We start from the raw sequence: 24,015 nt of genomic DNA, 5'->3' as shown, positions 1-24,015 counted from the left end.
TTAGCAAGTAACTTTACCGGGATCATCTCCCTCGAGCTCGCAACGCTTAGGCTCGAACCTTCTCGACTGATACCCAATCACCAATAAGAACAAATCAGGAATTTATACAAGTGTTGAACCCTTGTAGCTGTAGCTTCGAGCTTAACTTGTAATCTTAAAACATCTTCGAGACCGCACACAATTTTGAGCTCACCAATTCCGTCGTCGTCATCTTAATGTTGAGCGAGACTGTCAAACCCAATCCACATAAACGCTGAGAATACAATTTCTTTTAGTATGTAGTGTTTTATCATTTTTTATTTAAAATTTATATCATTTGTACCAAGTCTAGATAATTTTTTACTAGATACAATCAACGAGCAATGCACATTTGCTTATTTTTTATTTATAAAATTTATTAAATTTATATCATTGTCATATAAATTTCAAATAAATAAACAATATTATATATACAAGAATTACATACACATGTTAAATGAAAAACTAAACCAAAACATTTGTTTATAATTTTTTAAAATATATATAATATGGTAACCTTTTTAAACACAAATGATATTTTTTTTATAAAAATTATGATTATGTATAATATATTATTATAATGATATTTTATAATATTTGAATTTATATTAATATAAGTATTAAATATATCTTGTATTAAATATTATTACCATAATAATATATGAATTCATATTAATATAATTAGTAAAAAAATTAGGATTATATATTATTATCATAATAATATTTTATAACATTTAAATTTATATAAATATAATTATTAAATATTTAGTATTGTATTATATATTATTATAATAATGATATTTTATAACATTTGAATTTATATTATAATATTTGAGTTTATATTAATATAATTCATAAATATCAATATTTAATTAGTTTTAAAGGCATATTCCGTTAAAGTTAACGAAACAAACCGTTAAAACTAATAATTTCTGTTATAAACACACTTTTTATATAAAAGAGATACACAAATATTTTAAATTTAAACTAATTAAATATACATTAACAAAATAAGAGCATTGAATAAATTTAAAAAAATCGCAATAGGGAAAATATAAAAAAGTTTATATATTTTTTGATCTTATGTTTTGTCTCATTATCTGTTTGGAACATGTATTTTGACAAATTACTTTTTGGACCCTCTATTTTGTAAAATGGTTCAAGTAGACCTCTAAACATAATTTTGATGAACAAAAAATTAAAAATAACAACATAGTTGTTAGGCGGAATTGTTGTATTTTTGTTCTGAATTGTTAGTTTGAATTGTTTGTGATTTTAGTTAAATTTTTTTTTATCAAAATCGGGTTTAAGTGTCTATTTGAACTATTTTATAAAACACAGAATCTAAAAAATAATTTATCAAAATACATGCTCCAAATAAGTAATGGAACAAAATACAATATCTAAAAAAGTATAATCCAGCAGTTCAATTATTAAATTAAAAAATATGTATATATATATATATCAAAGAAAGGTTTTTTTTTTATTTGCCTATAATATAAGACAAAAACATTTACCTTTCAATTTAAAAAAACTAGTAATGTTTATTCTTTCTATTGGTCCAAAAAAATAAGATGAGACTCATCCACGTTTAAGGCAGCAGCAAGAGAACTCATCCACGTTTAAGGCAGCAGCAACAGCAGCAAGAGAACTCATCCACGTTTAAGGCAGCAGCAACAGCAGCAAGAGAACTCATCCACGTTTAAGGCAGCAGCAAGAGACTCATCCACGTTTAAGGCAGCAGCAAGATGCAATTTTTTATTAAAAAAACAAAATAATAAACTTTGCCTTTTTGAAGAAAATGAAAACGCTGCATGAGATAAAATAAAAACAACAAAAGCATTAATTTGCCACATGTTAAAATAAATATTATCCCAACAACATAATTACCCTTTAATATAATTACCATCAATTAAAGAATATCTAAACATGCTAGTCATACTCACTCTCCATAAATTATAAGACTGAATATATATATATATTAATAAATAAATATATATTATGGATTTTGTCTTTTTGAATTAGTTATTTACTATTTTTTTATATCTTAATTATTTAAGACTTTATCCTAATATATTTTTATTTTCTAAGAAAAAATGACGATTTTTGTAAGAGATTTTTGACCGAAAATACTTAATTTTGTTTAAAAATTACATTTTTACGTTCAATTTTTTTTTCTTTTAATTTTACAGTTTTAAGGAAATTTTTACATTTTTAAGGTTTTGTATTTTTTCTTGTTTTCAAGTTGTTTTTAAATTTTTTTGGGTTGATGTTTAGTTTTTCCGATATATATATATTTTTGTGTTTTTTTTAGTTTATCTTGGACTGATACAGTAAGTTATTTTCAAATTGCTTTCAAGTTGTTTTTAGTTATTTTTCCTAATACCGTATTTTTATAATTATTAAACCTTGAAGATCATATTTTTAAAAACCTGAGTACGTATTTTTTAAGTTTAAAAAAAATTAGGAACGGTAAAAAAAGTAAAAACACAAAAAAAAAAAATGTATTTAAGAAAAAACACCTTTTTGTAATGACTAAAAAATGGAGTAAAACATATTTAATATTAAAAAAAACATTCGAAAAGTTATTATCTTCATATATTTATTTATTTTGTTTGAAATTGTATATTAATAACAATTGATGATAATAATAATTCAAATAATATAATTTTTCTATTTTGTTTCAGTTTATATATTAATAATAATGATGATGATACACAAAAAGCACAATATTTAAGGAAGGCTGAAGGTCAGTAGATACAGGGATGAATACTATGGATTACAACAATGGCAGTAAATGATGTTGTGAGAAACTTGAAGAGCATGGCAGTACATATGATAAATACCACATACTTGTGTTGTGTTTAAGCATAGATGATTTAGAAAATATAGAGATGTATAAGAGATGAGATGTGAATAACCATGGAGAAAGTGTGTCAACACCATTGCAGTAAGTTATTTGGACTTTTTTATTATTTTTTTATTCAATGTTCAATAGCTTTATTATCCTGACTATAAATAAATAAAATATTTTTTCTTTAGTTATTAATCTTGTAGCTAGTTATTCATGTTTGCTTTGTTATTATCTTTTTCCTCATCTTTGTTCCCCTATATATATCTACAAATTTGTTCACTGACTGATAAAAAAAAATGGCATACATGCTGGATCCTCAATATTATGTTAAGAATCTAACATAATATATAAATATGTCTATATAATTATGCAAATATAAAAAAGAAAAACTAATGAGCATTACGCAAAAATCAGCACAATACGAGGCTTAATACATAGACTTGTAGGCAATGTTATCCAATTTATTGATCAACCAATTATTTCATTTCTAACGAAAGCTTTATGGATTTTGGTGGGTGGGTGCATTACTTTTAGGCCTTGTGATGGAATAATCAACAGATCTTTTGCGATTTGAAAACATATCTTTTGCGATTTGTCCAAAAAAAAAATCTTTTGCGAGGTTTTTGATTAGTTTTTACTAATGTAGATTAGATTGGCAGTTCCATGATCGTTTTACAAATGGACCTTTCTTTTTGTAGAGCCAGACAAAAACAATCTGAAATTTAATCTCGTAATCTTAGCATTTAAGGCCTAGAACTACAATCAATCGTGTTTAAAAAATGTGTATGATCTCTTCAAATCCTCCTATATTTGCTAATAATGGCTGATTCAGAATCACTTTCATATTTCAAATCCTTAATACGATGTCATGATTTCCTTCAAAAGATAAAATAAAATATGTATATATATGTACATGTAAAAACAGGATTGGAAGTTTTCAAGAGTACATAAGCCTGAAATTTCTAGTCAAGGAGTAATTAAGGTAGACAAAATGGAGATCAGTAATGATGTTAATCGAGCTAGTAACAGTTCTAGGAGTGGAAATTCCTCCTTGTGGAGGAACAATAGCAATGGAGTTTTTGAAAGGTTGCCTTCTTCAAGAAGAGAAGAAGATGAAGAAGATCTTCATTGGTTTGCACTAGAAAAGCTTCCAACATATACTCGTTTGAAGAAAGGTTTACTAACAACATCTAGAGGAGAAGCCACTGAGATTGATATTCATAACCTTGGACTCAAAGAAAGGAAGATTTTGATTGAAAGGTTGGTTGCTATTGCTGAAGAGGGTAATGAAAAGTTTTTGCATAAACTCAAGAATCGGATTGATAGGTAAGAGTTCTTTTGCTTTTTGTATATTTTTTTCTTTCTAATATTTTACTTTGATGAATGTTCTTATTTTTCTTATTATGCATGTTGAATTTTCATGTTTTTTTTTTTTGCAGAGTTGGAATAGAACTTCCTTCAATTGAAGTTCGATTTGAGCATCTTAATGTGGAGACAGAAGCTTATGTAGGAACGAGAGCTTTGCCAACCTTCTTTAACGCATACATTAATGTATTCGAGGTAACTTTTCCAACATTAATCATAATCATAAAACATTACAATTATATCATTTGGATGTGATGCAATTCGTTTGAGCTATTAGATTATAATCTAATGTTGAAATTCATATGTTTCAGCTCACATTTATGAATATTTCCACATATCTTTTCGATGATGAAAACTTGACACAATGTTCAAAATTATTCTTACAGCGTTTATTGACTCATCTGCATATTCTTTCAAGTAGAAAGAAACATTTGACTATCCTTGACGATGTTAGTGGAATCATAAAGCCGGGCAGGTGAGTAAAAGGGTCATCACTGATTTTTCATTTAAGCAGAACATTCATTTGTGCAAGTATTCACCCTGAAAAATGGAAATTTTCCAGAATGACATTGTTGTTAGGTCCTCCAAGTTCTGGGAAAACCACTCTCTTATTGGCTTTGGCAGGGAAGCTTGACCAGAGTTTGAAGGTGAAAGATTTCTTACTTTAAAATACTATGCTTTCACCACTTACCTTTCAATAATTTCATTTGTAAAATAAACAATGGTAATATATATATATATATATATATATATATATATATTAAGATTTCTCTGCATCAGTTTTCGGGTAGGGTGACTTATAATGGACATGACATGGACGAGTTTGTACCCTGTAGAACGGCTGCCTACATCAGTCAATATGATGTGCACATTGGAGAAATGACTGTGAGAGAAACCTTGGCCTTCTCTGCAAGATGCCAAGGAGTTGGATCACGTTATGGTTAGTTCATTTCCACAACTTCAAAAATTAGCCCCAGTGACTTATAAAGAAGATATTATTCTTAATGATTTTACAAAATCTGCAGACATGTTATCGGAGCTATCCAGAAGAGAGCAACAAGCTAATATCAAGCCTGATCTAGACCTTGATGTTTATATGAAGGTAAGAACATTTTCAGTTTAAGAAGCACACATAGCTTAAAAGTATGATTAAGAGCTAGTAGATGGGTGTGAATTCACATGTTTTTTTTTTCAGTTAGTTCAAGGTCGTATTACTTTGTTTGCCATGTGGTTGACAAGGTATGCATGGTTATGCTAAGTCTAATTATACGTAATGTCATAGGCTGCAGCAACAGAAGGCCAAGAGACGAATGTGGTGACAGATTATATTTTAAGAGTAAGAATCATTCCTTTTTTTTATTTCTTTTTTTGTTTTCATCTTTAATGTGGAATAAAAGATCTTACAGAAAGAGTTGGAAAATTCGCACAATTCATTTTGAATGAAATTATTAATATACTTTCAGATTCTGGGGTTGGAAGTCTGTGCTGATACAATGGTAGGGGATGAAATGTTAAGGGGTATATCAGGAGGACAAAGGAAGCGTGTAACCACTGGTATAGAAACTCAACTATACTATTTTGTCACAAGGTTTATTGTAATTGCTTTCTTATCAAAATAAGTAACAAGTGGGATACCCATATATGGTTCAAAACTACAGGTGAGATGCTTGTTGGACCGGCAAATGCTCTGTTCATGGACGAGATATCTTCTGGTTTGGATAGCTCAACCACATACCAAATAGTGAACTCTCTCAAGCAATGTGTTCGCATTTTGAATGGAACTACTGTCATCTCTCTACTCCAGCCTCCACCAGAGACATTCGAACTTTTTGATGATGTCATTATCTTATCTGATGGCCAAGTTGTGTATCAAGGTCCTCGTGAACAAGTACTTGATTTTTTTGAATTTATGGGGTTTAAGTGTCCTGAGAGGAAAGGTGTTGCTGACTTTCTCCAAGAGGTAGTCTCTTTCAACAGATATTTCTATATGTATATTTATTGGATCTTACATGTCATGCCATTAAATCTTTAGGTGACATCAAAGAAAGATCAAGAGCAGTATTGGGTACGAGATGGTGGGACTTACAAATTTATTACTGCCAAGGAATTTGCTGATGCATATCGATCATTCCAAGTGGGATTGAAACTTGAAGATGAGCTTGCAACTCCCTTTGACAAGAGAAAGAATCACAAAGCTGCTTTGACTACTAAAAAATACGGCGTGAAAAAGATAGAGCTACTGAAAGCTTGCTTCTCAAGAGAATTATTGCTTATGAGGAGAAACTCCTTTGTCTACATCTTCAAGCTCGTTCAGGTGAGTAACATTTTACTACATACCAAGTTCCCCATCAAATTGTTTTCCTAAACCATGTTCTTCCTATTTTTCAGCTTGCGACATTGGCACTGATCACAACCACAGTCTTCCTTCGAACTAATATGCATCACAATTCAGTAGAAGATGGTGGAGTTTACATGGGTGCATTGTTCTTCTCTGTGGCTGCAACTATGTTCAATGGAATGTCAGAAATTTCTATGACTATAGCCAAGCTTCCAGTCTTTTATAAGCAAAAGAACTTTCTGTTTTTCCCATCATGGGCCTTTGCTCTTCCAACATGGATTCTCAAGATACCTATATCATTTATAGAAGCGGCGGTTTGGGTGATAATAACGTATTATCCCATTGGTTTTGAACCAAACCTAGGAAGGTTAACAAGGAAAAAAAGCATGTCTTACTTCAGTCATTTTCTTCTTCTTTTTCACCATGTTTAATATTTTCAAATTATACATGCTGCAGGTTTTTTAAACAATATCTGTTGATAGTAACTTTAACCCAGATGGCCTCCGGCTTGTGCCGACTTGTAGCAGCTACGACTAGAGACATGATCACCGGTGGCACTGTCAGTTCACTCGTGTTCCTCCTGCTTGTTGGACTAAGTGGATTTGTGCTGTCTAGAGGTACTTATACATCAAATGTAGTGATCCTTTACTAATTGGAGGTCAAGTTAATAAAGTAATCCTCCTCCGTGTTTCTTGCTTTATTTTACAGATGATATTAAGAAATGGTGGATGTGGGGTTATTGGATTTCACCTATGATGTATGGTCAGAATGCACTAGCAGTTAACGAGTTTCTTGGGAGAAGTTGGAGACAGGTAATTATCTTAAACGATTCCTTTGCAAACTATGAGCTTACTTAAAAATTAATCTGATTTTTTATTCTTACTTTCTTTAAAACTCAGGTTTTACCAAATTCAACAGAACCACTAGGAATTGCAGTTCTGAAGTCCCGAGGTTTCTTTCTTCATGAATATTGGTATTGGATCGGTGTGGGAGCACTGATTGTTTTCGTCTTAGTTTTCAACATTTTGTTCGCTTTAGCTCTTACTTGCCTCAACGGTGAGTATCTTTAGTTCATCCACTCTAAAAACTATATAACAGTAATATATAAATATATATTAATAAAAATGAGCATGCAGCAAAGGGAAGGCCGCAAGCTGTTAAGTCGGAAGATGGTGAGGTCAATGATGGAAGTGACTCATCAAGCCACATAACGCAGAAAGGTAAAATCACACAAGTTTGTGTGTTTCCTTATGATTCTTGCATTTATGAAAACCAGTTGAATCTAATTAACATGCAGAGAAAAGAGAGGATGTTAGGAACAGAGCTGCTGAGCAGAAAAAGGGAATGATTCTTCCCTTTGAACCACATTCCATTTCCTTTGATAATATCACATACTCTGTCGACATGCCAGAGGTGATTTCACAACTACTATATTTAAGTTGTATTACACACATGAAATGAAAATGTAGTTTGGATGTTTCAATTTTTTACTGATCTCACAGGAAATGAAAAATCACGGTGTTTTAGATGACAAGCTGGTTCTCCTGAATGGCATAAGTGGTTGTTTCAGGCCCGGTGTTTTGACAGCACTAATGGGAGTTAGTGGTGCTGGTAAAACCACATTGATGGATGTTTTGGCTGGTAGGAAAACTGGTGGATATGTAGAAGGGGACATCAGAATTTCTGGCTACCCTAAGAATCAGGAAACATTCACCCGAGTATCTGGATATTGTGAGCAAAATGACATTCACTCACCGCATGTTACTGTCTATGAATCCTTGCTCTACTCTGCATGGCTTCGTTTACCATCTAATGTTGATTCACAAACCAGAAAGGTTGGTACCAGAATACATGTTTTTATATTTTGTTTTGACACATTAGTAACACAATTTGTAACTGTAGTCAAGACTCTAACAAGTTCACTAAAATAGAAGTCTATGTTGGTTTCGATTAGTCTCTATTCATTTTGTAATAGTTTGTACAAATAAGCTAAGGTTTCACTACATTAGTTACAATTAATCATTTCTATATTTTAAATGATTAATTGGCTAGTATGTACCTTACGACTATTGAGAATCTCTGACAGTTGTTCATAGAGGAAGTGATGGAGCTTGTGGAACTCTCTCCACTAAGACAAGCACTAGTTGGATTGCCTGGAGTCAATGGTCTCTCAACTGAGCAGCGCAAAAGGTTGACCATTGCAGTTGAACTAGTCGCAAACCCCTCTATAATATTCATGGATGAGCCAACTTCAGGATTAGATGCCAGATCTGCTGCAATTGTCATGAGAGCAGTTAGGAACACAGTTGATACAGGCAGAACAGTTGTGTGCACAATTCATCAGCCAAGCATAGACATATTTGAAGCATTCGACGAGGTAAATAACATTTTACATTCTAGTAGCTGTAATGAACCTAGTTTGTAAGTTCTATGATGATTAAACATGTGGTTGCAGCTGCTACTTCTGAAGCGAGGAGGAGAAGAAATATATGTTGGGCCATTAGGTCGGCATTCTTGCCATTTAATCAATTATTTTGAGGTAAGACAAAAATATTAATTTTTTACTAAATCTCTGTACATTATTTTTGCGGTGAATCTGCGAATACTTTCACAAAGTTCTTAATTCAAAGAACCTTTCCCGCTACCAAGGGAATCAATGGTGTCAGCAACATAAAAGACGGCTCCAACCCAGCAACTTGGATGTTAGAAGTCACTACTTCAGCACAAGAAATGGCTTTGGGGGTTGATTTTGCTGATGTATACAAGAACTCAGAACTATACAGGTTGGTCTCAGTCTCACCTTAAGATGATTTTGCTAACTTGGACGATTAATTAACAAAAAGCAATTTATACTTACTGCCTTGTGATGATGATTATATTAGGAGAAACAAAGAAGCCATCAAAGGATTTAGCATACCTTCTCCTGGGTCAAAGGAACTCCATTTCCCTTCTCAATATTCGCAGTCATTTCTCACCCAATGCATAGCTTGTTTATGGAAACAGCACAAGTCTCACTGGCGAAACCCACCATACACCGCCGTTAGATTGCTCTTCAGCACTATCGCAGCCTTAATATTTGGGACAATGTTCTGGGATCTGGGATCAAAAAGGCGAGTTGTAGAACTTGCAACAAATTATATAAACATAATAACATAATATATAGACATTCATCTCATCTCAAACTCTCATTCTTCTCTCTGCATTCTCTTTTCACCATTTTCATTTAACCAAAAAAAAATATGCAGGAAACGGCAACAAAGCCTAATGAACGCAGTTGGGTCCATGTACGCAGCCGTTCCCTTTGCTGGATCCCAAAATGCAAGCGCTGTACAACCAATTGTTTCTATAGAAAGAACAGTCTTTTACAGAGAAAGAGCTGCAGGAATGTATTCACCATTTCCATATACATTTGCCCAGGTAATAATTATAATAATATGCACATAATTAACATTCCTCGTATACAACTTGGTTCATCATTCAATTTCTTCTCTAATTTCAAAGATTGAACACATAGTAATTAGTTCATTCAAATTCAATCTCCTAAATTTCATTGGTAATCTAACAAAATAAATAATAAACATTTCTCCTACAACTTAATTCATTTGTCTAAATTCGCCCAGGTGGTTATTGAAATCCCATACAATTTGGCCCAAGCAACAGTTTATAGCATCATAGTATATACAATGATTGGATTCGAACTGAATCTAGTTAAATATCTATGGAACCTGTTCTTCACATTCTTCGCGTTGTCGTACTACACCTACTACGGCATGATGATGGTGGGAGCGACTCCAAACGTCCACATCGCTTCAGTCGTTTCATCGGCGTTTTATGGAATCTGGAACTTGTTTTCAGGATTCATGATCCCCAAAACCGTAAGAGTCTGAAAATCCTAATTACTAGTTTTAATAGCTGTTGTTGATGTTGTTCAAATTGAATTTAAGGAGTTGATTTTGAACAGAGGATTCCGATATGGTGGATATGGTACTACTGGTTGAGTCCAGTAGCGTGGACCTTGTACGGACTGGTGGTATCGCAGTATGGTGATGTGAAGGAAGAACTTGAAAATGGTGAGACTGTGCAGGAATTTGTGAGACGTTACTTTGGGTACGATCCACATTTTCTTCCTGTGGTTGCTTTGGTCAACGTTGCTTTTACTGTCACCTTCGCCTTCATTTTTGCCCTTTCCATTAGGCTATTTAATTTTGAGAGAAGATAAACAATTTACAATTATGTATTTTAGGGATAATATAATGTATTTATCAAAGTAAAATAATATTATAAAGGTATTTTATGTTTAGAATTTTTTGTTTTTGTTTTTGACAATGATAAGAATAATTAAGCACACTCATCATAATACAAGGTGAATACTCTTTCAACTAAGAAGTCTCATTTACTATCAATAATGCATATATGTAATATGAAAAATATATGTCCAGATGGACAGATTACAAATATCTAAAAATTCCTAATAATACAACTCTATTATAAATGAGAGAATAGAGTCAGCGAATAATATCAAACTCTTTGGAACCATGGAAGAGAATTTAAAATGTAAAAGGAAGCTTCGACTTCTACAACTTTACTATTAAAATAAAAAGACTTCATCAACAAGGAGGTCAGCAAATTTGAAGAAGAATTATGTCCTTTAAAGCTTGTTTTAACTACAAATAAATAAATTATATTAGTAAATCAAAATTAAATAAATGATGAAAAAATAGAAGAAAATAAATAATAACTTTATGAAACAATAATAAGAACTACACCAATAATTATTATAAAAGCAATTAGAAAGAACAAGAAAAGGAAAAACTTATTAGCAATATGCAATTACTTCGTTAGTTCCTTCCAAGTTCATGAATGAGGTATGACATATCACACAAGGAGCAATAATCTAAATAACCAGTAACAAATAACTTTGACTAATGATTATAATAATAAAATAATATTAATAGTATCTGTTTATATGAAAAATGAAATATTTAAATTCACAAATATATAAGTAAAAAATATATAAATATCTTCACATAACTTATTATTAAATAATAAATAATATATTAATATTAATATAACAAATTATTGAACCAATAAAAAAATATTTATTGTTAATTAATATAAAATTACATTGAGCTGTAAAAATAATAATATCTGTAAATTCCCTAATAAATTCCTTGGAAAAATAAAATGAAGTATAAGTAGTTAAAAACTTAAAATTAAAAGAAAAGTTATTGTAAATAATTATATTCTAAAATTAAATAATTATCTTAAAATAACTAATTATATAACGGTTAAAAGAAATATAATAATTGAAAACGTACCATATCATAAGAAGCTGTCATAAAAAAAAAAACTACCACCAGGAAATTCTACAACTATCGGAAAATAGCCTAGAACGATGAAGATGTTGATTTTACACCCACCATATATGTTATTTAAACACATTCAATATGGGGATTTTTACTTTGTTATATATATATATACTAAATACAAATTCAGATTTACTTGGTTTTCTTTATAAAATTTATAAATTATTTTTATTGAATTCTATTATTGTCGTATATAAATTTTAAATAAATAAATAATATTATATATAAAAAAATGACATAAACATATTAAATGAAAAATTAAATAAAAATTATTTATGACTTTTAAAAATATATGTATATATAATATGGTAATCTTATTTAATAAAAATTAAGATTATGTATTATATATTACTATTATAATGATATTTTATAATATTTAAAGTTATATTAATATAAGTATTAAATATTTAGTTTTGTATTAAATATTATTATTATTATAATACTAATTCATATTAATATAATTAGTAAAATATTAATATTATATATTATTATCATAATAATATTTTATAACATTTAAATTTATATTGTTACACCCAAATTTCGAGATTAACTAGACATCCTCGAAATGTAGGCTCAAAAAGGTCAAGCTCAGGATCTACAAGTGTTAGCAGAATACTTATATGAATTGTCAAATAGTTCTAGATCTGTTATTAGCACTCGAGCATGAGTCGCAGCATTCGAGCATGAGTTACAGGCTCGAAGACATCAACCTTCTCCGAGGAATGAATTTGACTGAATTAGTAGATGAGGAGGAGACTACAATCGGAACAATGAGTTCGAAGCTTGGCTAGTCTTGAAAGTGTGTCATCACAATGATGGAGCTCAATAATGCGTTTGTCATACAGAAAGACTGATAGGAAATCTCTATTTCTGATGGATTTGTTATTATTGTGTATTCTATCCATATTTTATAACATTTGAAGTTGAATTATTTATATTAATATAATGATTATATATGTAGTTTTATATTAAATATTATTATAATAATGATATTTTATAATATTTAAATTTATATTAATATAATTAATAAATATCTATTTTGATTAATTTTAAAGGAATATTTTATTAAATATTTAGAATATTCTATCTTAGTTAATAAAACAAACCATTAAAATAAAAAAAAAATCGTCAAGGCGCTTTTTATATAGAAGAGACAACTTAAACCACTAAACCATTTAACATGAACATGCATTCTTAACTGACATAAAATCAATTCAAAATGACTCCCACAATTTCACCATTAGGCAATCCGTAGGTAAAGAATCAAGCACTCAGACCCGTAACAATTAATATCCCCCAAGTATATGTTGCACAATTAAAAAAATTAAGAATACCCCTGCTACTCTTCAACATAATTAAAAACCACATGAAATACTCTGATCTAACGATTACCTCTCTCTCTATTTAAACGGCGCCTCCACACTCTCTCACTAAACCTTCTTCAATATTGTATGCAATTTCTGGCTTGAAATTTCTGGTTAAAGAAAGCAACGGAGTAGGTTCGTGGCTTGAGGGTTGGCCATTAAGGTGTTCCCAATTACACGGTCCATGTTTGATTTTGTGAGTGGTCCACATGTCTATTAATATTTATTTAAATAAAAAATTTATTCTCGATTTTAACAATGCAACAGAAAATATATTACTTTTATTATTATACTAGATACTATCAAGGTAACATATGTACGTTTATTTAGTTTTATTTATAAAATTTATTAATTATTTTTATTAAATTTATAATAACGTTATATAAATTTCAAATAAATATTTTATTTTAATTAAAAATTTTATTTATATTAATGTCATATATTATATACTTCATATAATATTAAATATTATACACAGATTTTAAATTTAAGTTTCTTACTAGTTTTTTTAAAAAAAATTTGTTGCTAATTGACAGTAAATTATATTATATATTTAATATGATATTATTTTAATAAGTAAGTTTAAGTTTAATTAAATTTTATTTAAGTTATAAAACATATGATTTTATTATTTTTAAATAATTATTATTATAAAATATCTCAAAAATATATATATTTTATTTTATTTAAATTTAAAAATTTACAAACAACCGTTAAATATTATATTAAATATGATAATATTTTGATAAAGATAACATTAAAAAAATAAAAAAATCCATTAAAACAAAATAATTTGGTTATATAGACAATTATTATATATATAAAATATATAATAAAAAATAACTTACTTTAATATATTTGACTTTTTTTTTAGTAAAATATTTTAATTTAAAATTCCTAATAATAGTGGGACCCATACACCAATAGATTGTATTTTAAAATAAAATGACTACAAGAAAAAATGCTTATTATAATACCAAAAAGTATTATAAAACAGTTATCATAATACTTTTTGAAGCATTAAGGAAAGTTATGTTATCGTAAGTCATGACACTTTTCGTGATACATTTTTCCACTTATACTAATGTATTATTGAAAGCTCTATTATAAGACTTTTTTAGTATTATTTTAATATTTTAATATGCTTAAATTATCGTATCCTTAATAGTTTTCATAAGAATTTTCTACTCTTATATTGAGAGTATTATTGAATACTCTACAATAATACATTTTTGTGTTATTTTCTCATTTTTATATTTGTAAAATATAATTATTGTTTTGGTATTCATAATACTATTTTTTCACTTATTTTACAACAATACAGGTTTTGTGTTATCTTCTCATTTTTATAAGCTTAAAATATAATTATTGTTTTGGTATTCATAATACTTTTTTATCCACTTATTTTGCAATAATACATTTTTTGTGTTATTTTCTCCTTTTTATAAGCCTTTTGGTATTCATAATACTTTTTTATCCACTTATTCTACAATTATTTAGAAACACTAGTTAATTTTTATTTAATAAAACCTGTTTTGTGATTCAAAACACTTGATGCAATATAGTGTCCAATAAACTCAAAACATTCACTGTTAAAAAATACTAATAAGTCTCAAACACTAACTCAATCAGCCTTAAGAATGTCAATATATCTTTATAGCAAAGTATTGAAAGGTAAGCTTTATAATAGTGCAAAATGCATTCACTAAATGACATCAGAGATTCTTAATTCTTCAAAGTCTTGTCTAAACAGGTAAGCATTATGAAAATCATTAATATCTAGTAAGTCATCCAATCCTTCAAAATCTATGTCATGCCAACAATCAGGCCCAAAAATAACTTTGCTCCATGACTTGTAAATGAGTGGCACTGAGTGAAGTTTATCTAGTAAATTTGTAAAGATTAATAGCAGTGCTTCTGGTATCAATTCAGCTCAACCACTGTGAAATATTTCCATCCCTATTGACAATTAAAATATCATATAAGAATTAAGAAAAATGATCAATAAAATATGAGACAATGAAATTTAAATGTATAATAAAATTATGTACAATATGTACTACGACCAAAACCAAGAAGATTATCACATATATACGTATGATCTTTCTGTTTTGGCTAGTTGTAAATAATTGTAGAAATTGATAATCAAAATGATACTCCTTCAACCATTCTCAACAAACTAGAGAAACAAAAATTCCTAACCTTGTTTTGGCCTTTTTAAGTTGAAAATTTATTAATTAAAAACAGGAAATAGTGCAAAAACAATTAAACCACTACAGCAAAAATTTCATATTCAGCAAAAATAGAACACCAATTATTTGTTGATTGGTCAATTTTTCAAAGAGTATACGATTTAGTAACCCTTTTATTAAGAGAGTAAAAAACATAAATGGTAAAGTAGCAACTCAGTTTCAAAGTTCATGACCTCTAGCCAAGTAAAGCTGATATTAGAACGAAAATGAAACATATAATGGACATAATAGCACAAACAATAGGAGCCAATTAAGTCAGACACATCTTAGTGTAATCACACCAGAGCCACAACAGTCAATCAAGGCTAGCTACAAGCATATATTGATTAATATGCCATGATGATCAAGGCATATATTAGTGGAGCAAATTAAACCTCTCTGTTTTGACTTTTTTCGGCCTAAGAATAATTTGACCTGTGCGTGATGATATATAATCATATATATCCAAGTATTCATTGAAGATGTAAATAGAATTCTAACCTGAGAGATAACAAAGTGCTCCCAATCTTTGTATCAAACAACTCCAAGCCAATCAAATCAGTACCTGATCATATTGAACACAAACAAAACAAGGCTTTAATTCAGATTTGACAATAATACCATAACAAAGCAATACAATGATATAATCAGAACATAAATATATTAAAAAAAATATAACAGAATAAGTAAGAATTTAGAAAGCTAACCAGTGAGCCAGTCAACTTTTACATATGGAAATGTGATGTAATCATTTCATTGATTGTGAACAAGTAAATAGAATACAAGAGCAAACTAAATAATAGAATAAAGATATGACTTCGATCAAATGAAAGAACACCATATTAATTATGAATAACAATGGACTCTGAAAATAAATAAATAAATAAGGACAGCAGTAGAAAAAATCATTCAGAATTCATTTTTGAATTGAGTAGGCATCAATAAGAAAAAATACTAGAGAAAATATGTTCAAAACTATACAAAACAAATTTAAGAGTCATGAGACTTATATGTCAGGACTTAATCTTCCTCTGCAAAAGAAAACAAATGAACAGCTGAGTTGTGATGCCCATTTTCATGCTGCCTACCTCAGCAGTGGCCATAGAAAGTCTGAAAACAAAAGAAAATTAATAAAGAGCATATGAATCCAAATATATATATTTAACTAGTTGTAAGCAGATAAAACACACATTAACTAATATAACTAGAAGAACAAACATTCATTTCTCATATTTAACCACACCTGCGGTACAAACAAATAACAAGAATTGACACACCGAAAAAAACATTATACATGAAAAATGAGAACAAACAGGTTGCAGTAAATAACTTCAGCGGGGGCCTTTATGCTAAGTACATTATGATGTTACAACAGTATAAATAAGAAACCATTTTTGTGCGTGCATCCAACAATGTGAAAAACGTCATATAAAATTTTGAAAGATAAAAAGAGGATCACAGCAAAGCTCACTACGGACTACTAAGTACAAGACTAAGTATATATATAATACATATGAAGATACATCAATTCCAGCTTCACATTTGAACATACAGAACTATTTCAAAGCTAAAGCTAGTCCTTAAATACCAATAAGAAAATCCTAAAACACTAATTTGAAGAAATTCATAATATAAACCCTAACATTTATCTATTTATACACTAAAAGACTTACATCCAAACAAAATCGAAAGTGATGGAGATAATAAGAGAGAGGTATACAGATTTAATATTCACAATATTAGAAAAAGAGGCTATAAGAGAGCAAATGTGAAATTGATTGAGCAATTGACAAAGGAAATCTAATGGAAGAACAAAATGACCAAAGCAAGTTGCCGGAGAAAGTCCACGGATCGATGGACCGAATCGCCGTAGCAAGTTCACAAATCAACGGAGCAACAGCGGATCTCCCATTGTACGATCAATCAATAATGGTAGAGACAGAGAGAATCGCTCTTGTCAAAGAGAGGCTAATGACATTTTGGTTGGGCTTGGGCTTATTGAATTTTAATTTAAAGCCCGTTTTACTATTAGTCAAAACTCACATACAAGTATAGCTAAAAACAACGTGCTTAACATATATGTTCCGTAATGCAATTCTAATCTATTTTATTTTATGTTTTCATTTACTTACTGTAATACTTTTTAAATACACTTATTATTATGCATTATGGAAAATATATTTTCTCGTAGTACCTTAGTCGGGATAAAATTCAATCCACCTGGGTGGTGGGGGATGTTTAGCATTTTTCCATATAATTTCGTACATAAACTAGTGCGTATAATTTGGATAGTTGAAGATTTTTATACTTTTGTAATATTTAATTTTCCATGCTTTACATGATCTATGATTAATTAGTTTACAGCCTGTCATGACTTTGACTACACGTATCAAAAATCAAACAAATTAATTTACAATTTTATCATTTCGTGAAGCAGAAGCTAGGTAGGGTTGCAGTTACCTCATAATTATGATCTATAAATAAACAAACAACTGGTTACCTCTACAAGTACTTAGATATAAATATATATATATTACAATTTATTGTACGTATATATTATATATGGGTTCTGAAACAGAGCAAAATAATATGATTCCTGTTATAGATTTCAGTGAGGAAAACTTGAAACCTGGATCGGACTCATGGGCCTCGGCTTCCAAACAAGTTGTGTATGGATTGGAAGAGTATGGCTGTGTCGAAATTGTGTACGACAAATTTCCTGTTCAACTTCACAAATCTATATTTGATGCAGCCAAACAAGTATTTAATCTTCCCGAAGAAGCCAAAATGCAGAAAGTCAGCGATAGGCCTGACCCAAGTAGCTATATTGTATTAAATCCCGGTGACGACGCTCCACTCTACGAAAATATCGCAATAGATAATCCAACCACCTTACAGGGAGCTGAATCTTTTACTAACATTATGTGGCCTCAAGGAAATCAAACTTTCCGGTATGTTTTTACATATATATATATATATATATATATTCTTTTATGATCAATATATATATATCGATCGACCATATATATGTAATCTTGTGGTCGTCATTTTGTTTATATATATATACATATGATCAGTGAAAGCGTGATGTCCTTCTCAAAACGGCTAGCAGAAATGTATGAAACAGTGATGAGAATGGTGTTTGAGAAGTATGGTGTGGAGGAGCTGTTTGAGTCCTTTGGAAATTCAAGTTTTCACTTGTTACGACTCATCAAATACAAAGCTCGGCAGATGGGTGACACTGACGTTGGGCTGAGAGGTCATACAGACAGTACCATCATAACCATACTTCATCAAAATGAAGTCCCCGGTCTGCAAATCCAAACAAAAGATGGTCACTGGATTGCTGTAAAACCCTCGACTTCATCTTTTGTAGTCATTGCAGGCGACGGACTTAAGGTACGGACGTACTTGCACAATATCTTAAATTTGATTACAATTAATATATAACTCAATACTGATCAGTTTAATTTTATGTATATATATCAGGCATGGAGCAATGACAGAGTGCGTGGATGTGAGCATCGCGTGATGATCTTGGAAAACAAGGAGAGATATTCGGTTGCACTATTTACATTTATAAAAGGAGTGATTCATGTTCCTGAAGAGTTTGTGGACGATGAACATCCATTACGATATGAACCGTTTGATCATTTCGCATACAATCGTTACTATCTTTCGCGAGAAGCCCAAAATAGTAGTGTTAGACGTAATATCAAGTCTTTTTGTGGTATTTGACGAGACATGCATATCATGTTTTGATTAAGATACACGTGTAAGGAGCACGAGAATAAAATATATAATTAGGGGCAAATCAATTATATATAAATTGTTAAAGAAAGTTTATATATATATATATTATTCAAATATTTTATATTATCAAAACTATTCTGAGTAAAAAAAGAGTCGAAAGATAATATATTAAGCATTTTTCATATTATTTTAAGATTATTAACAGTTTGCTTCATGTATATTTTTATTATGTAAGGATTTGTACTTGTTGAAATAAGACTTGTTTAAAGTTGTTTTATATTCTATTTTTCTTTTTTATGCCTAAAATTGATTGTTTTGGTACTTTTTAAACAAATTTGAAATGATTTTTGGTACAAAAAAGTAAAAAATTTAGAGGGTATTTGGCACCTTAATTAAAAAACTGTTTTTGTTTTTAAAAGCTAAAAACTGTTTTTTGAAAACAAGTTGAGGTGTTTGGCCTTGTTTTCAAAAATCAGTTTTTAAAAACAAAGTTGTAAAAAACAGAAAATTTTGAGAACATCAAAAAATTGTTTTCTGTTGTTCTCAAATTTTTTTTGTCTATTTTTTTTATCACATCACTTTTTTAATTATTATTATCTAACATCATTTATTGTCACATCATTTTCTATGTCATTAGTTTTTCTCTCTTCACTTTCTCTCACATCACTTTCTCTCTCCTCATTTTCTCTCTCATCATTTTTTCTCTCTCCCCATTTCCTCTCTCATCACTTTCTCTCTACTCACTTATCTCTCTCCACTTTCTTTCTCATCACATTCTCTCTTATTTTTTCTTGAATCAATTTCTCTCTTCTCAATTTCTATTTCTTCAAATTTTCTCTCTTTACTTTTTCACTTCTTATTTTTCATCATTTTTTTTCAAATTATTTTATCTCATTATTTATTACAAATTTTAAAAATATTTTTCTCTTTGTAAATATATTTGTTAATTTTTTATTTAAAATTTAAAAAAAAAATAAAACAAAAAAATTGTTTTTAGAAAACATTAACAAACACCTCTTGGTTTTTGAAAACTACAAAAACAGTTTTCTGTTCTCAATTCTGAGAACACAACTTTGAAAACAAAAAACTGAAAACAATGCCAAACATGCCTACTTTTTAAAGCATTTTTGGGTGATTTGGCAGGCATGTGTATTTTGAAAATTGATATATTTTTTTAAACTGATACTTTTAAAAAAAAAATTAAATTATTTATGGTTAATAAATTAATTATTTTTTAGTTTTTTTTATTTTGTGGGATATTTTCTAAACTTAACAATCAAGTTTAAATTTAATTAACTACTTGAATTTTTTCTGATGAATTCTTGTATTTAATTAATTATTTTTAAATTGATAAATGCCTAATTATTGTTAGTTACTTAGGATTTTTTGAAAAAATTGTTTATTTTGAAAATAAATGTCATAAATGAGTAACATGTCATATAGATTGATATGCTAGGTCCATCCAATTGTTAACATGTCATACATCATTATTAAGTTATTTTTTGCATTTGAGCTTTAACTATAAGTATAATGATGACTCAATTTTTGTTTTAAAAAATGTGAGAAAACTCAAATAAAACTTTCATAAAATGTTGGGATTTTATTTGTGCCCAATTGAACATGTAAAATTTAAATTCCTCTCTTGTGGTTGGTTCTACTTGTGAATGCCCATTTGCTTTGCATTTCTAGATTGAGCCTAATCAATTGAATAACAATTAATAAAATAAATGTTCAAATTCTTGTCTTTTTGGGCTTTGTATGGAAGTTAGGGAGTCATAATAGTGAGTCCGATATACTGAACACAACTCTCCTCCATGCAAGCTCGAATTGTTAAGGTCCACTTACCTAAGTTGGACTTAATTGTATTAGGTTAATCTTTTTCGTTGGACCATATAATTGATTAGAAACAAATTAATTCTATTTTTTGGATTAATTTTCAATGGTTAATTTTAGAATTAATGAAAATTATAAACTATGGTTTATTGATTATTTTAATAATTTGGCAAACCTAAGTTGTTTGGCAAACCTAAGTTGGTAATTTTCAAAAGAATAAAATACTAGAAACATTAAATAATGAGTTTTAAAATTTGAATTCGATCTCCACCGTTGATTTAACAATGTTTGAGCTCAGTGAGACCTCATGACACTTTGATTTCATCTCCCTACGAAAGGTGTTCACTAGACTTCTTAAAATGGTTAAATTTCTTAGGATAGATGGACATTCTATAGAATCATCCCTACGGTGACTATAGGAATTAAGTCTATAATAATCGAAACCGTGAGTCAAACTCATATAGTAAGAAATATCTGTGACTCTCGCCTACTGGGACACATGGGTTTTCGTTACTTTGATCGGATGGATAGGTAGTTAATAAAAGTCTAGGATGTTTTATTAATTGAGGTGTTTCTCTATTTAACTAAATGAATATTTGTGACTCTCGCCTATCGGGACACATGGGATCATTGTTAGTTAAAGTACCTAAGAAATGTAAGATAAGTGTTTTAGTAATTTGCTTATCTTAAAACATTTTGTATGTTATGTTATTTCTAAAAAATTGATGAATAAATGTTTGTCAAGCAATGCATTAATTTCTACTTAGTTGATAATCATAGCTCTAGGCTTCCTACCCCATGCTCTCTCTAATCTCTAAAAAGTTACTCTAAGGTGATAACCTCAAGAAATGTTTGTCCAACATCAACATGGTGTTGATTATGGACAACATCGAGTTCGTGATAATTAAAGATATTTCTATTTTTCCTATGCAACGATCACCAAATCATTCAAAGAGGATTGCTGATGATGGACCGAGCAAAGGAAAGAAGGCTAATACTACCAAACATGCTCAATGAGAAACTACCTCAAGCTTCTTCTTCAAAGAGAAAATGAGGAAGAAATTCAAAAAAAAAAGAACAAGAAGACCATTGGCAAGGCACCAAATGCTTCAAAGCATCTTGGAGCAAGGCCCAATTATAAGTACACTAAATGGGAGTGTTTCCAATAGCAATGAGATTGAGAATCGAGACAAGATTGCCTGGTACTAAAGGCATATGGAACCCAAGATAACGAAATATTTGTCTTAGATGCATGTGATTTTAGAGGATGATTCTTCAGTTTTAGATCGTTGAATCAGGATCTACTAACACAGGCATGTACTTTTTACAACTTTTTAACATTGGGAAAGCCATGAAGGATGAAAAGCTAAAGCTTGGAATCCGACAAGGGTTGTTCGTATCAGACAAGGCAAAAGGATAATCTTGAATGAATTTTGGAAATAAATATATTGTTTTAAGATAATGTTTATTTTATTATGATTTTTAGTGGAAATTTGAATTTGAATTTTTACTTATTACATCAACAACAATTTGTAGTTACTTTCACAAGTAATAAAATCTTATTTCTATAAATGAATGTGAATTGTGGGGTGGATGTATGGAAAACCGGGTATACCTATTGCAACCAAACGAACCCTACTAAATAATGAGTTATTTAAGATAGCTAAACCTAGGACCGTTAAATGACAAAAGGTCAATAACTTTAGAAATGACGTACCTTTGGCATCTTCGCTTTGGTCATATTTGCTATGATAGGATTCAAAGACTAACAAAGACTGGGCCTTTGAGGGAACTCACTTAGGGTGACCTACCTGTTTGTGAATCTAGTCTCGAGGGCAAAATGACAAAGTGTCCCTTCTTTGTGATAGGATAAGGGCAAAAAACCACTAGGGCTAGTATATTCAGATGTCTGGGGACAAAAAAATGTTCAACAGAGATGTGGTTATGAGTATTTCATCACATTAATTGATAATTTCTCTAGAGACTCGTGTAAGCATAGGAATTCTGAGAATTTGTTAAGAAGTTCAAAAAATTCATTGTTGTGGCTATAAAACCAAATTAGGTAAAACGTTAAAGATCTTGCGATCTAAATGGGGTGGAGGATATTTGGATAATTAAAATCAAGATCATTTAATTGAACTTCAAGAATTGTCTAAAGCAAGTGCCCTAGGGACTCCGCAACAGAATGGTGTTACTTAGTAGCGTGAATCGTACTTTTATGAAAATGTGTGTTCTATGATAAGCTATTCAACTCTACTGACTTCTTACTCAGATATTTTTTGGAGACATACTACCTAGACCGCATGTGACGTTTTTTAAATGTTGTGTTGTCTCAAAGATGTCTCCAAGTCACCACTAGAATTATGAAATGGCCGTGAACCTGGTTTACATCATTATGGAATTTGGGGGTGTTCTGTTCATGTCTTGAGGAAAAAGGTAGGAAAGCTAGAACAACGAATTGAGGTTTGCTTGTTTGTTGGCTATCCTAAAGGTACTCAAGGTGGCCTGTTTTATAGTCTGGTAGACAAGAAAGTGTTTAACTCTACAAACGCTACTTTTCTGGATAACGACTACATAATGAATTTCAAGCCTCGTAGCAAAATAATATTATATGAAAAATGATAAACTATAGTTCCATCCTCATCGACTCAAGTCGATGAATACAAGGTAGATTTAGAAACCACTACCAAGTCAGAAAGTTACGGTGCCTCTTCGTAGTGGAAGGGTTTCTCGGAACTCAGTACCTATGAGATGGATAGTGAAACAGTGACAGGCAGAATCCCGTGATCCGCAGGGGGAAAGACCAAGTAAAAGTTGTGCAATCCCACACTACTTGGGGAAGGTCAAGTATGATGATTCTTAAGACTGTGTAGGTATGGGGCTACACAATTGA

At 30.0% G+C, this 24,015-nt stretch overlaps 2 protein-coding genes and 1 long non-coding RNA gene across 5 annotated transcripts; 2 read left to right on the top strand and 1 right to left on the bottom strand.

Annotated features, from left to right (window-relative positions):
- Nucleotides 1-1,429: 1,429 nt before the first annotated feature.
- Nucleotides 1,430-10,443, bottom strand: LOC133796324 (uncharacterized). Of its 3 annotated transcripts, XR_009875428.1 has the most exons (4): nucleotides 10,301-10,443; nucleotides 9,493-9,671; nucleotides 8,635-8,848; nucleotides 1,430-1,828 (listed from the first exon to the last, which is right to left on the bottom strand). It is a non-coding gene; the product is annotated as an uncharacterized LOC133796324 (long non-coding RNA). The 3 variants fall into 3 exon arrangements; XR_009875426.1 differs by lacking the exon at nucleotides 1,430-1,828 and having other exon boundaries at nucleotides 8,499-8,848; XR_009875427.1 differs by lacking the exon at nucleotides 1,430-1,828 and having other exon boundaries at nucleotides 8,499-8,845.
- LOC133796323 (pleiotropic drug resistance protein 1-like) lies at nucleotides 3,864-11,028 on the top strand. Its single transcript, XM_062233792.1, has 24 exons — nucleotides 3,864-4,198; nucleotides 4,312-4,473; nucleotides 4,557-4,712; nucleotides 4,800-4,884; nucleotides 5,018-5,177; nucleotides 5,263-5,339; nucleotides 5,520-5,573; nucleotides 5,701-5,791; nucleotides 5,896-6,197; nucleotides 6,270-6,551; nucleotides 6,626-6,942; nucleotides 7,032-7,192; nucleotides 7,284-7,387; nucleotides 7,475-7,631; nucleotides 7,712-7,795; nucleotides 7,873-7,988; nucleotides 8,078-8,410; nucleotides 8,662-8,952; nucleotides 9,031-9,114; nucleotides 9,225-9,358; nucleotides 9,458-9,685; nucleotides 9,821-9,992; nucleotides 10,196-10,450; nucleotides 10,537-11,028. Exons 1-24 carry the CDS (start codon nucleotides 3,864-3,866, stop codon nucleotides 10,792-10,794), a joined length of 4,398 nt encoding a protein of 1,465 aa, XP_062089776.1. The 3' UTR covers nucleotides 10,795-11,028.
- Nucleotides 11,029-15,014: 3,986 nt separating this feature from the next.
- LOC133795143 (probable 2-oxoglutarate-dependent dioxygenase AOP1) lies at nucleotides 15,015-19,326 on the top strand. The gene is made up of 5 exons (XM_062232590.1): nucleotides 15,015-15,058; nucleotides 16,315-16,328; nucleotides 18,097-18,487; nucleotides 18,614-18,935; nucleotides 19,026-19,326. The coding sequence occupies exons 1-5, from the start codon at nucleotides 15,015-15,017 to the stop codon at nucleotides 19,272-19,274; spliced, it is 1,020 nt and encodes a 339-aa protein (XP_062088574.1). The 3' UTR covers nucleotides 19,275-19,326.
- The last annotated feature ends 4,689 nt before the right edge of the window (nucleotides 19,327-24,015 follow it).

This window comes from Humulus lupulus, chromosome 8 (assembly GCF_963169125.1).
Source record: "Humulus lupulus chromosome 8, drHumLupu1.1, whole genome shotgun sequence".
NCBI lineage: Eukaryota > Viridiplantae > Streptophyta > Magnoliopsida > Rosales > Cannabaceae > Humulus > Humulus lupulus.
Note: the sequence above shows the minus strand (reverse complement) of the source record. Positions and strands in the feature narration are given on the sequence as shown.